We start from the raw sequence: 17596 nt of genomic DNA on the forward strand, positions 1-17596 counted from the left end.
AATCCAGGCGTCCTTAGCGGGTTCCCGCAAGCAGACTCGTATTGAGGCGGTAAGGGGTTGACAGCGCCGTCACCTTTACCGGCGGCGTTAACCCCTTACCGCCTCACTTGTAATGACCCCCAGTGCCCCATTCTTCCATTCTAACATTGATACAATTCAGAGTAAATTGGCTGAGATTCAGGTAATACCCATATCTAACGAAACGGATACCCCATCTATCCCAAACACTACTCTGGAAGCTTCTTCTCTTATGCTCAAACTTATTTCCTTCAGTTTATCTCTGATGCTCACTGCCTCGGTTTTCTTCAAAGTAGCAAAAACTCAGCCTCTCCAAATGACCTTTCTTAGCTCCTACAGTCGATAAACAATTCCTCCAGCTACACACCCTTGGCACCAGATTTATACGGGTGGTGAATCTTTCTTTTCGTGGTTTGGTTCATGATTTCTTTAAGCAACGTTTGGTAGCACCTCTGGTGAAAATAATTCTATTAGACCCCAATGATTTCCGTCTGATTTCAGACTTTCCTTTACATAAAAATACTTAAGCAGGTTGTTCTATCTCTATCTCTACTTCATAGTTTCATTGAGGGCAATGTTTTTCATTCATGTTTTATACCCCCTCAAAGCAGGCTTTCAGCCAAAAGAAGATGGTCCTCACCACTAGGTAACAGTTGGTTGGAGTTATCTGGGTCGGGACTCCCTGTCCACCGCTCACCTTGTTTATGAACAATTGTGTGTCAGCCCGCAGCCTAGCTCCTGGTTTGTCTGGGGACCAACTCCAGGGTTCCCAATTAGCTGAATGTGTAGGTGGGACGACAACCCTGTGGATGATGACGGGTGCTGGAGGGATTCAGTAATCCAAGTATTTAGCAAATTTGCTTTTGGTTTAGGTTCATGGTCCGGTCAGAAAAATTATGTTGGTGCTAGTAATTTGTTGCTTTATTATTGTCACAAAACACCAGAGCAATTTAGAAAACTTCAAAGTGGCAGATAATGCCAGTTGTTCAACATAGGTGAGTGCACACAGCCGACGCACATTTCGACCTAAGTCTTTTTCAGGGCCAATTTAGTAGAAAAGGGGCTCTGGCTAGAGCTGATGGCTGGTCCTCCCGAGTCAGGGTGCCAGTGTGGCTGGATAGCCTGTTCTAGTGCCAGAGTCGGCGGAAGGGAGCCGATGAATTCGTGCTCCTCCTTGTGACACCCCCCAAGGAGTGGTTCATTTTCAACAGACCCAGCTGGTATTGACCAAAAATAGAACAAGAGAGAGAGCAAAGGCGTCTCTGTGCTATACCCAAACCTGTACCGCATCCCAGCTCAGAGTTGCTTCACTCAAAGATAAAACAGATATAAAGTGAATAGTATTCTTCCTTTGCCTCCATATTTGTAACATGGGCCAAGGGCACGCTTTAACCTTCAGAGATATGCGTCAGAAGTGGTGGCGTCCAAAGAACAATAGGTCAGTAAGTGTCAAAATAAAAGGATTTTTGTAAGCACATTTCTGTACAAATGCACACTATCCTCAAACACAAATAACAAACAAAAACAAATCTTTGTGTTTTGAAACTTTCTTGGTGGTGCTTTCATATGTTCTTTCTCCCTTTCTTTCGAAAGTCATATCTGTGTGTGCCTGCAATTGCTAGTTGTGTCTAGGTTGTTTCCCTACCTCTTCTTATCTTGCTTCCTGGTGTGGTGCTTTCTGCTGTTTGTTGGAACCTAGGCCTTATCCTTCCTTAATACTTGAATTATTGTTAATTTCATTTGTCTGTGCCTGTCTGCTGCTAGGTCACCTGGCGCGTTCCTCGTGCATTGTGTAGTTCCTCCCTCTGTTGCTCCCCCCATTCCATGGTGCACTCCATCTCCCCTATCTACTGCAACTGCTACTCTATCACATATCCTATCTCTCTAAGCCTGGAAGGAAAAAGTTTAAAAAAGCAATCCTGGTCTCCAACCCAGGCCTGCCCATCACTGACACCTATGTCAGTGCCTGCTTCAGGCAGACTATCACTGACATCCTCTTTGTTGTCCCCTCCCCAGACCTATGGACTCCCCATATGGTCTCAATCTTCTCTCCTTTCTCGTCTTCCCCCATTAATGGTGGAACCAGATGGGAAATAATCTTGGCACACTTCCCATCCTCTAGGTGTATGATTATTGTCTATCTGAATGGTACTGTCAGGCCCAGGGCTCTCAGCCCAACCTCCTTCTTCTTCATAGGTTTCTTCCGTCTCTCATCAAATTCCTTCCTTCTCCTGCCGTTCCTCTTTCTGCCACCCCCCATGGCCTCTTCCCCACCACTGACGGTGTACCACATCCTGCACCCCTTCAGAGAGAGCAACCAGCGTCACTAAGCTTCCCTCAATGATCGTTCTGCCATTAAACACTCTTCTGACATCTGTCTCCTTCTTGAAGACTTTGAGCTTGATGTTCTCACCTCACTGAGACGTGGTTCAATGCCAGCTCTGTCACTGATCTTAACACTCTTTGTCATGAGGGCTACAAGAGCCTCTCTAAGCCCAGGCCAACCGGTTTGGTGGCAGAGTGGCCCTGATCTTCCCTGAATGGGTCCCTACTACTATCATATCGACTAAATCCTATTCTTCCTTCAAATGTCTCACCTTCAGGCTTGGTGTTTCTCCTATCCTCTTGAATACTCTCAACACCATCTACAGGCTCCCTGGCCTGGTCTCATATTCTTTTCTGAATGGGCCGATCTCACATTTTCTCTCCTGACCTCTGACTCCAAGTTTCTCCTCCTCTGAGACTTTAACATTAATCTTGACTCTTCTGATGTGGCCATGGAAGACCATGACCTTTGTGACTCTTTCCCTCACCGTTCTTCCCTCTATTCCGACCCACTCAGCTGAACATGGCTTGGATGCGCTCATCCCAGCAGGCATCCATATCTATATACAATACCGTTGGAGACAGTATCAAAGCAGAAGAAGTTTTCACCAGTGAGAGGGGTTTTGGGGCAGAACTCGGCAGTCCCCAGTCCAGTTCACATAATCAGTGGTCTAATCTTATTGATTTTTTTGGATGAAAAACAGACTCATCGCATTACAGTGAGAGTCAGAAGGATCAATGCAGGCAGAAAAGGGGGCCGAAAGCTCCTTCGTCACTCTGAGCATCTCCCATGATGAACAAGCTGAAGTAGTAATACGGTCCATATAGAGCAGAGATTTTGCATATTTAACTGCCAGTTTATATTGAAATAGAATCTGTTTATATTCTGCTTTAGCTAGAGACTGATAGGCAACACAGCATTTACGATCTGCCCTGTGGCACATCTGCTTCAGAACTTTCAAGTCTAGCGAGAAACAAGGGGATGAAGGTTTTAAATGGCACACTCTTTTCTTCAGAGATGGCAACAGGTCGGCTCTGAGGGACATAGCTGATATTCATGCACCACTTGGAGTTGCAGTGCAAACCATTTGGAGAGCTGCAGGTAGGTAACCTGGTTTATAGAATCCTGCCCAGATTCATTGAAACATCTAGTTATGCAAAATGCCTAATTTTCTTTCTAAAAACAAATTACTGAAGTAATCAAGAAATCTTATGTCCAACTGTAAACCCCCACATTCCAGCGTGGGCGTTTCATTGTTGTGTATGGTAGTGTGCTTACGTTCATATTGCTCAGTCCGGTTTTTATGACTGCGATTATTCTCCTTCCTGAGATCCCGGGGGACTTGGTATGGCCCACCCGCAGGTGGAATGGGAGCTGGCTGCATAGTGTGGTACTATTGAAGGAGAGAAGTATAATGTTGTGCTGCTGAACTGTCATTTTTCTTTGTAACGTGAGGAAGAAATCGCAGGGGAGTGTATTGGAAAATGTGATAGCTGGGTTGGTTGCTCCTATGCCTGCCTGTGGCGTGCACAAGTAAGCAGAGTCAGAGAAGGGGGTTTCCGTGGGGACTCACTGAGTCAACCACCCTCAGATTAACCAGCCGCACAGAGCCACGGTGCCCTGGTAGTGGGTTCCATGATATAGTACCCTGCCGTTCCGCTGGGTTGTCCCATTTGCTATTTGGCCATCGGGCACGCCCTCAAAGAGAGGAGGTGTGGGGAGAGGTAAGCCACCAAGGTAGAGAGGGGGGAAGAGAGAGACCCTCATAGGTAGGGGTGCCTCATTAGGCCTCACTACGTTCCCCGCTAAGTAGGGAGGGAAATTAGCACATTGTGTCTGGTCAGGAAATAGTGAGTGTCAAGGCACTCTGCCGGAACTTCCTACTTAGATCAAACCCCGCTGAGAACCTAATCCGGGGTTAAACTCTGCACGGTTGCTGCAGCAGCAATTACTGTAACGGCCAGTACCTGCCCGGAGAACTGTGTTGCTCTTATTAGGGATCTTTTCCTCAGTACATCGGGGGTACTGCATGGTTGGTGTCTGTGCTGTCTGTTGTGCGTAATGTCGTAGCCTGCAGCTGCCCGTGGGGGTCTACAACAAAGAAATAAGTATTTATTCATCAAATGTGAATGATCTCTCTCAGACGTGCTCCCCCTGAGGTGAAATAAGTATTTATTTATCAAATGTGAATGATGTTGCTCACAAGTGATCCTACTCAGGTGAAACAGTTTGTTATTTGTCAAATGTGAAAGGCTCTTGTTCGCAGGTGCTCCCACTAAAGGGAAAACAGTTATTTTTTTTAGCAAATGTGAATGATGTTGCTCACAAGTGATCCCACAGAGATATTTAATTATTTGTTTATCAACTTTAAAGGGTCTTTTCCCCGAGTGACCCGACTGGGGTTAAAGAGTTTTGAAACTAAAGAGGGAAATGTAAGTAGGACTTTTAAAGGTTTATGTAGCACCTGAATTAGGGGCATTGTAAATGTCACATTACTCTGACATACCAAGGAGCTGAGTGTTTTTTTTTCTATTTACTGTTATATAAATACAGAGTTTTACTCTTACCGAATGACATGAGGCTGTGACTGTTTATTTAACCTGGTTCAACCAACCAAAGAACAGCTAACCACCAGGGCTGGGCTGGCCAATAGGGAAAAGTCACCCCCCCCCATTGGCACCTTCTGCACATTCAGGGATCTGCTATAGGTCCTCATATGAGGGTCCATCCACCTCCCCCCCCGGGTTCTCATTTCGCACATGTGTGCGGTAAGGTGTAGTATCCCTGGCTCAGGACTCCTACAGGTTGCTGCTTCACCTCCTCTTGGGGCCCCGTAGGGAGATACACCGTACACAACTAAAAACAGTGACTTTTTTAAATTCTTTGCACTAATACACAGACCATCATGGTTAATGATAATATTTCTTTGTGTTTGGATTCCTGTGCTTAGGGCTCCAGGAGGCCAAGAGTCAGGTGTTTCAAAATGTCCAGTCCAGGAGCTGCTCTATTGTTGTGCAATGTGGGGCGACCTGAACACATAACACCCATTCTCTCTCAGCTTCTCTGGTTGTCCATTTTAGCCAGCATCAAATATAACACTCTTTGCCTGACACATAAAGCCCAATACAATCGAAGACCCTCCCTCCTAAAAAGAAAGCAGAAGTGTTTTCACCTCAGCAAAAGGCACCCATCGGTCTACTGACCGAGTGCAACTAATTCCAAAGGCATCTCACTTCCGTACGGGGGGCAGAAGATTCCCTTTCCTAGCCAGTGTTTATTTAAAGAGCACATTGACCTTCCTACGTTTTTGGCGGCAGTGAAAACTTAACTATTTACCTCATGATCCATTTACCTTGTGACTCTAGAATACATCTAGAATAGATCCTCCAAAGACTTGTTTAAGCGTCATGAATCTATGTCTGAGCAATGTTTGACTCAAGAAGCAGGGGGAGCATGGTCCAGGGCAGCCTGGTGTTTCCAGAACAGGTAAATAACCTGTGCCTCACTCTGTCACCTGTGTTCATGGTGAAAAGGACATACTTCAAAAGCCACAATTGAAGTTGTAAATTGCAAAAGAGCAATGCGAAGCCAGGCTTGTCAGCAGAAGCCATCCTCAGCACCGACCTTCCGCAGTTTGACGGGCATTTCCAGATGGCCAAGGAAGAAGAATGAACTGCCCTACAAAAGATACAAGTTGAACTGGGGGATGAGCCTCCAAATATAATATGGAGTGGCCCCAGGAGTATTTGCCAGGCTCTGAGGGAACCTATGTAAGTTCCAGCCTTCACATACATTCAATTTTGAGCCTTCACATACATTCCATTTCAGCCTACACATACATTCCATTTCAGCCTTCACATACATTCCATTTCAGGCTTCACATACATTCCATTTAAAGAGGATTCATTGGGAAGGTGGGAGATATATGACAAAGTCCCACATGTGGCTTTGCAGCTCATAGGGATAGTGACTCACTGGCGCTACCTCTCTGCGCCAGTGAATCATATGCCCAAGAGTTTATCGCCAGGTAACTATTCTCTGATCCCAGCCTCTTGGCAAGGGCCAGTCTCAAGATCTCAACGCCCTCCATTCCTGGAGGCCAGAACCCTCAGCAATACAACAATCCAACATGACAGCCCAGCGCTGGAAGCCCTAATCCTGGGTAATTGACAATTGCAGTAGTTCTCTTGCAGGGTCTTTTCAGACCCCTACCCCGGCCCAAGTCCTCGACACAAGAATAGATATGCTTCTCCTTTAAGAAAGCTTCAATGTTCTGGATGTCACCACCAAGGGTTTTAATGCATCACCCAGCTCAGGACAGATATTAAGAAAACTATTAAACTAACTGACACATTCACAGAAGTCCCGCAGATACAAAAGCTCAGTCACGTGATACAATTCCTGTAACTAAACTCACTCACATTAAACACAGAGGTCCCCAGCATGACATTCATTGCTTGGTGGTGCTGACTCAGCTTGTTGCAAAGACAAGACAGGGTTTCTGTTTCCTTGTGTTGAAGGGAGATTTTCCATGCTAGTGATTCCCTTGGCTCACCAAGGATTCCCCTCCCTGTTCAGTCACATTAATATGAGTCAGGGGAGCCCAGATCCTACTATGGTGTGATGGGGTAAGGAGGCTGAACGAGGTATGGTCATTTTTGGTGATAGGTTTCTTACTCAATTTAATAAAAGTCTATCTCTCCCTGCTTCTGGGGGGAGTCCCTACCTCAACCTAGAAAGACACTGGCGTTCATCAGGATGTAGTTCAAAAGAAAGTAATAAACCATCCTCTGCCCAAACCAGCTACTCAATCCCTGCCACTAAGAAGAGTAAACCATAAAGCATTAAATGATGTTCTTATTTGCCCAACAGGAGAATGACTCCCTTCTCCCTACAAAGTAACTCAGTCTCAGGCTGACTCAACAACAGTCTCTTCCAATAGGGTCTAATTTATCAGATAAACCTAAACAGGAGAATGACTCCCTTCTCCAGGTCTGTCTGGAAAATATCAGTCAACTGATTCTTGACAGTTCTTAGCACAAGTTCTGAAAAGTTTCTTTAGTTCCTCCCATGGACTCACAAACAACATCAAGGCTTTATTCATCCTGCTGCTCCTTGTCAATACTTTATTTGGAAAACTACTTTTAGTCAGTGCTTTATCCTTGTGGTGTCTCACAAGCGTTGAAGTTCTCACTGTAACAAGAGAGTTGAGTCCCTAGGCGCTCCTGTGGTTTAAGGCTCTTTATATTTGCACTACAACAAGGGAGATCACTCCTGATGAACACCATACTCTTGAGCCTCTGGGTATCACTATTGTGATTAGGGAGTTCAATCCCAAAGAATACTTGACTTGGTTTGGTGGGTATCACTGCTGTGATGAGAGAGTTCACTCTCAGAAAATAACGGTCTCTCTTGGCTCACTGGACCCCACCTAGCTTTCCCGCTACTCCCGTCTTCATGGGGGTTCTGCCGGCTCTTCCCAGGGTCTCAGGTCACACTTGTCTTCACACACATTCGAGGAGTCTTCCAGCTTTCATTGTCTTTGGACATTGCAACTCCATGGAGTCTCCGCTGCAGAAGTCTCGGTGTGTTGCACGGACTGCCCGGTCCAGCTCCACAAAGTCATGCCCCCGCTTGACTCTTCAAGCTTCTGCAGCGAGTTGAGTTGCCTCTTGCTCGCAAACGCTCCTTTCCGCTTCTTCCTAGAGACCGACTGTCTCTCTCCGATTGGCCAGCGCGGGTTGGATTTTCCCCCTCCCGAAGGAAACACACCAGCTTCCTTCACTGCTTGGCCTGCTCCCGAATCTCTTCAGTCCTTTTTTGATGTTTACTTTATAGAGCTGTGCTCGCCCTCGCGTAGCATCAGCATGTGCCACCAATGTCTCTATTATTAATCTGTAGGTTTCTTTCGTTCTTCTCAGTCTCAGTCCCATTATACTTTATGGACGAGACATTGGAATCTTCACAATAACTCACACTATTAGTCTCTATTTGTGAAAGGGAAGGAGTCAATAAAGGTAAGGCTTCTGGGGGAAAGGGTTTAGAGAGGTCTTTCACCAGACGGAAGTCCCTATCGCTATGAGGGGAGTCTCTCCCTGGGAGGCCCTCACACTTTTTACCATCCTTAGGGGGATTATTGGGTAACGGCCTCAGCTCCCTAGCCTCATAGGGAAGGGCTCCCCTCTAGGGAGAAGTGACTAAATCCAGTGAATCATCACACTACCAAGCAGCACTGAAGAGGTTGACAGAGTGTAAAAAGGGAAAGTGGCCGTGGGTCAAGACCAGTGTTAAAATCAAAGGTGGTGTGCTGGCCTTGATATAGCCTCAAGCTAGTCACTCGTTAGCCTACCTGACCATAGCCCCAAGGCCCAATCAGAGTCTAGCCCAGAACCCGCTACACAGATTCAGATACTGAAGGGAAGGTGTTCCCAAGAGGAGAGGTTACTACCCTATATAAATCAAGTTGCTCCTTCAGGAGGTGGGAGCAGGAAGAACAAGAGGCTCACTTTTGGAGAAGGCCAGAGACTGGAGAGTTCTGGAATAAAAGGAGACTGGGGGGCAGAGGAAGCTGGAGAGGTGGTGGCAGTTGAGAGAACAAGGTAGTGGTAACATCAGTGGGGGAGTCTACCAAGAGAAGGTGGTGTAAGTAAAGAAGGTGGTAAGATCAGGAGGGGAAATTAAGCAAAAGGAGGTGGTGGTAGTAAGGAAAGTTGCAACAACAGGTGGGAAAATTGACCAGGAGAGATAGTGGAAGGGAGGGGAAAAGCAACACTAGTAAAAGAAGGTGAAGAGTTGGAAGAGATGGTTGTAAGAGGATTTGGTGGAAGAAGTGGTAACCTCAGGAGGAAAGAGTTAACAGTAGGAGCAGGCAGCAATAAATAAAGTTGTAACATCAGAAAGCTAGAGTGGAAGTGTGGCAGAAGTTCCCAAAGGAGGTAACAACATCGAAGGACAAGCCTAGATGGAAGAAGGAGATTATAGGAACTGAATGGGCAGCGATCAGTGGGAGAGTAGGAAGACACAGTGGGGAGGACCTTGAAGGAAGAATTCAGAATAACAAAAGAAGAAATATGGCCAGATGATGTGAAGAGCATAGAGACATGGCTTCAAGAGGAAGTGGAAATAGAACGCCAGGCTGAGAAAGAGCTACAGACATTAGTGTTTGGGAATGGCATTGAAACAGTCAGCACATTGAACAAGAGTGCCACAGAGGATGTAGGAGAAAAGCATTGAAGATCAAGAAGGGTAAAAGCAAGAAGAGTAGACCATGGTCCAGTCAGGCAGAATAGCTAGTTCCAGCAGGCCAGGTCAGCCTTCGGTGGGACCAGAGGGTGCCTGGGATCTGGAAGGTCAAGGACAGTTAATGTAGGCAAGGGTGAAGAAGGCCATGGTGCGCTTAGCTTACCATGGATACCCCTCCATATCACTCCTGCTGGCAACAATCAATGACCTGTCTCTACACTAGACCTTGTACCAAAAGTAGTCGAGGGTTATGAGATCCCAGAATGGCCAGTTCTAGCTCAGTCTGACATAGAAAGATGGTTCGGGAATCATGTGAGACCCCAATACCAGAAACGTGGGAGGTAAGGTAACTTCCAACAGACTTTAACAGACATGGGCATTGGCTCTAAAGCCTAGCGTCTGGATACCCTCTCCCGGCAGAGACACTCATGCCCCAAGGAGGTCATCTTCATTGCTGTTTATTTTCTTTTGCTTTGTGGGCGGTCCCTAACATCAAATTAAGCACGGTGAAGCATCAGTAAGTAGTCTTGGCATCCTTTTCGAATGCAGATGTCTACGTGACAACATGTATATATTTTCCTGAAACCTTCAGAGCACCGCATTCAGCCTTGATGGAACTCCTGCAATACCTCTCAGCAATGGGGCAGTAAACCAGGCTGCTACTGTGAATTCAAGCAAATATGATTCCTCCCATCTGCACCCAAATACCAGCCCACCAGTGTGATCATGTTAGTCTTATGTATCAGCCATAAGACATCCTGTATAGACGAGCATATCATGGATGCCGTGAAGATTAGCATGTATTTAGCTTCTCGTGAAGCTTTTTCAGTATTCAGATATAACAGACCTGCAGATGGTTGCTCAGGGGTGCCATGTGTTTTTGGCTGAACTTATATTTGAATAAGAAGAGTAGGACCCCAGGCAACGAAGATTGCTTGAAATAAATCACGGATTCTTTATGTCTGCAGTCGCCCCATTCCCTTTTAATCCACTGCATGCTTCCTGGCAGAAGGAATTCAGTCCCCCTATTCAGTCCGCCCGTTGCAATATGGGAAACTATTCACTGAACACCAAACCTTTTCAGTAAAAAACTAGCCTTCTCTCTTGCAAAATGACTGTTGTGTGATTACTCAGCTTGTTTCTCTAGCTCCATACTTCAATGTTTTCAAATGCGCCTTTCACTCACAGAGAGACTTAAACTAAGGCCCTCATTCAGAGTATGCCGGTAATCTGTTGGTGGAGCCGGCGGGTTACCTGCAGTCTCGCCTTATCGTTATCGGTGCCCGATATCCCGGTGTTACTGTGATATTACAGGTGCCGGCAACGGAAGTAAGTTACCATTCCACAGAGTCCGATAGGTGCCAGTGTTAGGGGCAATTCTTTGCCGGTAGGGGCTTGAACTCCCAGCAGGTCAGTAGTTAACTGCCCCCTCTGGCAAACTCGGAGTGTGCCGGTCCAGGAAAAATATCTGATCAGGTATTACCAGCCGTTTTACCAATATTTCTCCCAAACCGGCACACTCATAAAGTCTTTCCACACTTTTACTTGTATCAAAACAATCAAAGACCATCATGCTTTGAGAGTATTGTTGGTACCCATAGTTCCCCACAACCTATCCGGCCTCAAACCATCTTTTGTAGCATGGTGGGCCCACACTTGTCTATATCTTATTCACTTGCGACACAGTACTTGCCCCATTTAATGCCCTCAGGAGATGCACATACCCTAGAACATGACTGTTCCTTTTTTGATTGACCATTCGCTTTAATTTTGTAACTCAGTCATACTTTAAAGCAAACAGCACAGGAGGTCTGAGGAGCAGTTCACTTGTTAATGTAAAGGCACGGACACAAACTCCTCCTAAGGCCTCGCCATTAGTACACATATCGCCAACTTGTTTATCGTTAACATGCACATCTCTGCCTAGAAACGTCATATTTTCAAGGGCCACTGAATGTAGCATTTGGCAGAAAGCAAAACGGTCAAGGAAAAAAGTTCTCAGTCATAGCTCGGCTAATCCCACTGCAAATGTCGCCAAAGAGGACTACAAGAACAGTGCAGGATTGACATAAAAGGGCCCCTACTGTTAATGTAAGCTCTTATTGCTTCACATTGCTGTGTGGGTCTCTGCTACTGTGGACACAACCCACACAGCTGCCGAGCTATTGCTGACCAGAGTCCATCTTTTAAATAACTACCTCCCATAACTAACATCAACAGTCCCTTTCAATGCCTCATCTGATGCCTGAGAATTCCTAATATATAATGAAAGTACCACTTTAACGCAAGGACTTGATGGTCTGTTGTTCTCTTTTCAGGATCTGTCATCCACCATCACCCTGGTGCACGTTCAGCTCCCGCCTGGAATCCAGATTTCATACAACTCCCGCTGCAATGATGGATTCCTGGCCGGCCAGTCCTGGGGAGAGTGCTCCAATGTCAAGATCAATGAACTGGTGAGTCTCCTGCCCAACAGAATGTGTTCCATCCTGAGGGCCCCACGCTGTGTGGGCCCCTGTGGCATTTGTGGTGCTTTCTCAATAGACGTTAAACCAGGCTCAGCGTTTCAAGATTGCATTTATAACAAGGGTTGTCAGGTGGTGTGGGTAGTTCAGGTCACTAGCCAAACAGGGTCGGACAATGATAGGCCCTTTAAAACCTGTTACTGTGAAATGTGCTTCCAGCACCCACGACTTGTCTTATATAAGTGTCAGAGGGGCATCCTAGTCACTAATGCATTCATGGAGGTTGGGAAGCACATCCATTGCAGCGGTGCACAGCTCCCTTGAAATGCGCAAATTACCTTTGTGAATAAGATGACCTACACAGCCCCAAAAATCAGCAGCTAAAAAAGTCCAGTCTCTGCGCTATTTATAGATGACTGATTTCTGAATACGGCACTTGTCTTTCTCAGAACGTTCTGGGATCTTGGATTGTAGTTCCAGGTATGCATTCTTAATGCACTGAGTCTCTTTCTTAGAGAGTGTGGACTTGAGTCTCCAGTTTTCAGTTTTTCTCCACTTTAACGATTCTCTGCAGAACCCCTCGCTCAGAGGGATCTTGGAATTTAGACATCAGTTCCGATTATGCGATGCTGATGGGGGTCGCTGCACAGTTGCCTGTGAAGAACAGACAAAAATGGGATGGAGTAGCTCAACATACCTCACTGAGCCCTTTCTGCTGTAAGGTGATGTGCGCACAGCTCAGGACATCCGCGTTATACAGCCATCACATCTTATGCAGACAGTGCACCTCGAAGGCACGGGAGACATCCATGCCCTGCAGAACATCACACCCCCACATTGGACAGGTCAACAACTCCTAGGTGCCTCACTTCTCCGTCTATTATGGCTTTCCAAAAGTTGGGTAACCAAACCTCCTTGATTGATTCTTGGAGGATTCGAAACCATACGGTTCATGACTATACCTTCCAATTCTTCACCACTGTACTTTCAAGGTTAAATGCAAATGTTTGTTTCCGAGAACCTGACAGAAGACCTATTGGATGCACCATTTTAACTGAAGCCTTGTCTGACCATTAACCTTCCATGTTCAGTCTTAAAAATGGGCACCCTCTGCTGGTTTGTCAATACAGACTTTATGAAGTTGAATCTCATGGGCGAAACTATCCCCCCAACCTTATAGGATACATCAAAGACAACGATTAGCAATTAGAGGCAGCAGGGTAAAAAGCCAATACAGAATAGCCCCAACACCGCTCATCCTATCATCTCTAAACAAGACTAATTGCGAGTTAAAAAAAAAATGTACATCCAGAAAGCCAAACTCTAGCGTACAAAGGGTGGTTATTCTTTTTATGAGCATGTTAGTAAGTCAGGTAAAGCGCTGGTGTATTGCATAATGAGAAAGCAGGTCTGAACATATATTCCTGCCATTGAATGTGATGGTGACCGTGTTGTGACTGATGTTTTTAAATCTTTTTGCCCATCCCTGTACACATCTGACCATGTTGAACATGAAACTAGCTATGATACTTTTTTTGTGTGCCTATAGTGCCGAAGTTGCCTCAAGGGCTTGCAGAGAATATGGCTTGCCTATTTTCAGAGGATTAAGTGTCTGAGGCTATGTCTTCGCTCTGAAGTGGCAAAGCCCCTGGCCCGACAGTTTTTCAGCTGAATTTGATAAATGCACTCAGGAAACTATTGGCCCTTGTTTAGGCTCATTGTTTATTATGTTTTTGGAAAAGCATGCTCCCCAGCATCCACGGATCAGACCTCTATAACTCTAATGTTAAATAAAGGGAAAGATCCTCTGGAGAGGGGTGCTTGCCAACCGATATCATTATCAAATACAGATTTGAAAGTCCTTACCAAAATATTGACAGAGTGCCAGGGGTGTTGCTAGCTCTGGAAAAGGTCTGGGGCTACTCTAATGTCTGGACTGTCGGGTCTCGGAGCTAGCTGGCCTTTCGGTTGTTGCCCCTGAGCTTCTATCCGTGGCTATAGACAAAAGACCTGGGGCCATAACCCCTGCATACAAACACATATTAGAGACATAATTCATTCGAACCAAATGGGCTTTATTGCATATATATTCAAGGTTGACCATTTTCGTTGATTAGCTCATTTAATAGATATCGTAGATATTGTTGGAGTCAAGCCCAGATTGGTGTCTATAGATGCTGGGAAGGGCTTCGGCAGAGCCGAATGGCCTTTTCTCCCCAGGACCCTAAAAGTAGTTAGGTTTCATGACACCTTTATATTCTGGATAAAAACCCTGTATCATCCCCCTGTAGAAGATATCAGGGTAGATGTTTGTTTTTCTACATCATTTGCTCTTTCCTGAGAGACTAGACAGGGGCGTCTCTTGTCTCCGCCCCTCTTTAGCACTTGAATCCCCTGCCCTGCTGCGTTTGGGTAAATCCTCTGATTAAGGGATTCAGAATAGAAAACGGAGTGAGCCGAATGCCTTTTTATGCAGATGATGTCCTCCTTACTTTGGCTCACCCTAAAGTGGCATTGCCACACTTGGTACCCATGACTTTGGAGAATGGTGCTCTCTCAGGGTACAAAATACATTTCAGCAAGATACAGGTTCTCATGTTAGGATCTCAAATGCTATTGCTAAATCTTTCTTCGGTCTCTTTGAAATGAATAATATCTAGTTGGCAAACTGAAGGATTAACGTAAAGAATCCAGTCAGTTTGCTGGATAAAGCGAATTTGGCCTCCCTAGGGAAAGGGATAAAGAGGTATTTAAAAAAAGAAATGGGTTCTTTGTCTATTTCACTAATAGTATAATCTCCCTGTTCAAGATGGTTTTCCTCCCTCAACTTTTATACCTCTTTAACATACTGCCTTTGATATCAGGGACACATTTTTAGAAGATGACCAGAATATTACATCCATTTCTCTGGCAGGTGGAAAGGCAAAGATGGGACTCAATGCCCTCATGAAGAAGAAGACTCAAGGGTGACACTAATGTACCAGATATTAAACAATATGACTGGGCGTATTATCTTGCTCAGACTGCTAAATGTAATATTGAGGGTGATGAGAAGCCAGCATGGACGCAATGTCAGGATTTCCATTTAAGGCCTTTCACAATGGTTGAGTATCTTAATCAGTATTGCTCACTTAAGAAACCAAATACAGTTTTATTGCATGCTACACTGACCTAGTCAGCTAGCTTTAAGAGGGAGGGTCTCAGGTTGGGTGTTACGACTTATAGTCGGGTCTAGAAAAAGGTCTATCTGTTAATGGGAAGCCCCTCTGTTGGTTAGATTGCAAATCTTTAGGAATCCATTTCCTGCATCAGTGTTTCACAGATGAGTTCTTGAATTCATTTAGCGCCTTTTCCTTTAGGTTTAACTTCATGAAGAGCAAACTCAACCATATTAGAAGCGAGACTTGAAAGGTGGACCACGGTCTATGACACATATTTGGTGAGATATGCTGAGGCCAGAAGGGCCATTTCAGTGGCATATGTGTTGCTGCACAATAGCACCAACACATTTGTGTCAGAACTTAAGCCCTCTTGGGAGGCAGACCTAGGTGTGAACATCCCCAAAGATCAATGGCTAGATTTTGTGAGAAATTGGTTGACGGAACCTAGGGATACCAATCATTGTTTGTTCTCATACAGGGTTGTGCATTGGGCCTACTGGCACCCCACAGCCCTGAGGAAAGCTAACAATACTTTACCTGATCTGCGTTGGAGGGGTAGACTTCAGAAAGTCACTCTTGAATATATGTTATGGTCTTGCCCTGTGGTTGAGAGATTCTGGAAGATTTTTTAGATCATTAGCTGGGTCTTAGATGTGTCTTTAAATGTATCTCTAAGCGCTGACTAATACTAGTATGGGGCTGGGTGCATTGCTTGAGTGGGAGAAATCCATTATGGAATGTGGAACCTGGAGGTCTGTGTATTCCAGGGATGACTGTTAATCTTGAGACAGGATGGGAGCCCTAACTGAAAGGGTGTTACTTTAGAGCCCTCCTGTGTAACCTTTCTACCTTACCATGTAACTAATAAAGCAGCTCTTATCTGAACTTACCTGGCTCCAGAGTGCTTCCTTCTTCCGTGGTGAGCTACCTGATACCTCAGGATTCTACAGAATAATTCTGTGTAAAACCTCTTTTCAGACTGGGCGGCCATATGGTTTGATAAGCTGCCTTTGAACTCCCTATTTAGATCTATTTAGCTTTGGTGAAATTTCTTGCAATTGGTTTGATGTTATGACTTGTTTGAATTAGACTGAATTGTTTGGAATATCTAACTATTGATGAGTTATTTACCATGTTTATCATGTATATATTTATGGATATTGTATAAATGTTTTGTTTACTTTTTCTTAGTGTTAAGCTAATGATACAAATTGAACAATTTAAAAGCTTTATAAAAAGAGATTCCTAAGAAAAAGAAAAACACAGAGGGTCGCTTCCCTGTATTGCATACTCAACTCCCTTGTGCCTTCTCGTTCCCTCCCTTGCTTTCTGTACAGCGCCCTGTGGCACTGCGGGTTCTAGGGTAGACTAGTGAGGCATTCCAGTGAGGGCTGTTGGAGGGCGTGAAGCATAGAGCAACTAAATTGCCCCAGGGCCGTGTGAAGTGAAGAAATATTCACTAATGCAACCAGACTGCAATAATAACGCCTGCCTTGTTACTTCTCGCTAGCGAATCCTCTCAGCCTCGTTCTGACCCTGACCCTGGGTCACCCTGTCCATTCGTGACATCGTGCTGATGAAGGTGGGGCAGGCAGGCTCCTGTGTGCCAATGGGATGTCTTCATGCTTTGAGTACAAGACGGTGTTACCGTTGTGCCTTCAAGACCAGGGTGAAAGTGGGGAACTCATCGCTCAAGGTATAACTTGAGGGGAAACTGTTTAACTTTGCGTTGTTTACCATTACTTTGTGTTCCGCCCTCCTGCACCACGCTCACACACGTGCCTGCACCTGGACTGCTTGTGCGACGTTCCTTTCCTGTGAGCGCTAGCCAAGCACCTGTCCCCATATTCGTGCACGCGCAGCAGCACCAGCTGTAACTCAGCCACACTTATGTGATATGGATTGTGGCACGCCACGAGCTCCTAAGCTGGACTGAGAGCATTAAGCATCTGGGAACGGAGCTATACGGACCGTGAGTGCCATATGAAGGACACATGCTGAACAAATAGACTACATAAAAACAATTGAGGACAGAGCCTCAAACTAGCAACAAAACACTGCGTTAATGCCACACTTCACTTATTTTAGTTAGTTCTATTAAGTTGTTATACAAAGTTGTATACATTTATTTTCGTTTTTGTGTTCCTTTTGCCACTGAGTGGCAGGGTTAGAGTACCTAGCTTGGAGAAAATAAAAGGGAGTCGTCTAACATTTCAGGGTCGCCTACCTTTTTTGGCAGCATAAGGTGTTTTACTAAAAAGTGTAGCTTCTGGAATGATTTCCAGGACTATCTAGGGCCTTATTATAAGTTTGGTGGTGTGGCCAAAAATTCTGCTGCATTACCGCATTACTGCACCACTGAACTCTGGATTTGAAGGCAATTC

The 17596-nt window shown here is 45.3% G+C and overlaps 1 protein-coding gene across 2 annotated transcripts in view; it reads left to right on the top strand.

The window, feature by feature from the left end:
* ITGB7 (integrin subunit beta 7) overlaps positions 1 to 17596 on the top strand; it is a 683045-nt gene that overhangs the window by 502402 nt on the left and 163047 nt on the right. For both annotated transcript variants that reach the window (XM_069653334.1, XM_069653333.1), the window contains exon 10: positions 11905 to 12042. In XM_069653334.1, the coding sequence (XP_069509435.1) occupies positions 11905 to 12042 (138 nt within the window). The remainder of the gene's footprint in view (positions 1 to 11904; positions 12043 to 17596) is intronic.

Source organism: Ambystoma mexicanum, chromosome 3q (assembly GCF_040938575.1).
Source record: "Ambystoma mexicanum isolate Mex_15411 chromosome 3q, UKY_AmexF1_1, whole genome shotgun sequence".
Taxonomy (NCBI): Eukaryota; Metazoa; Chordata; class Amphibia; order Caudata; family Ambystomatidae; genus Ambystoma; species Ambystoma mexicanum.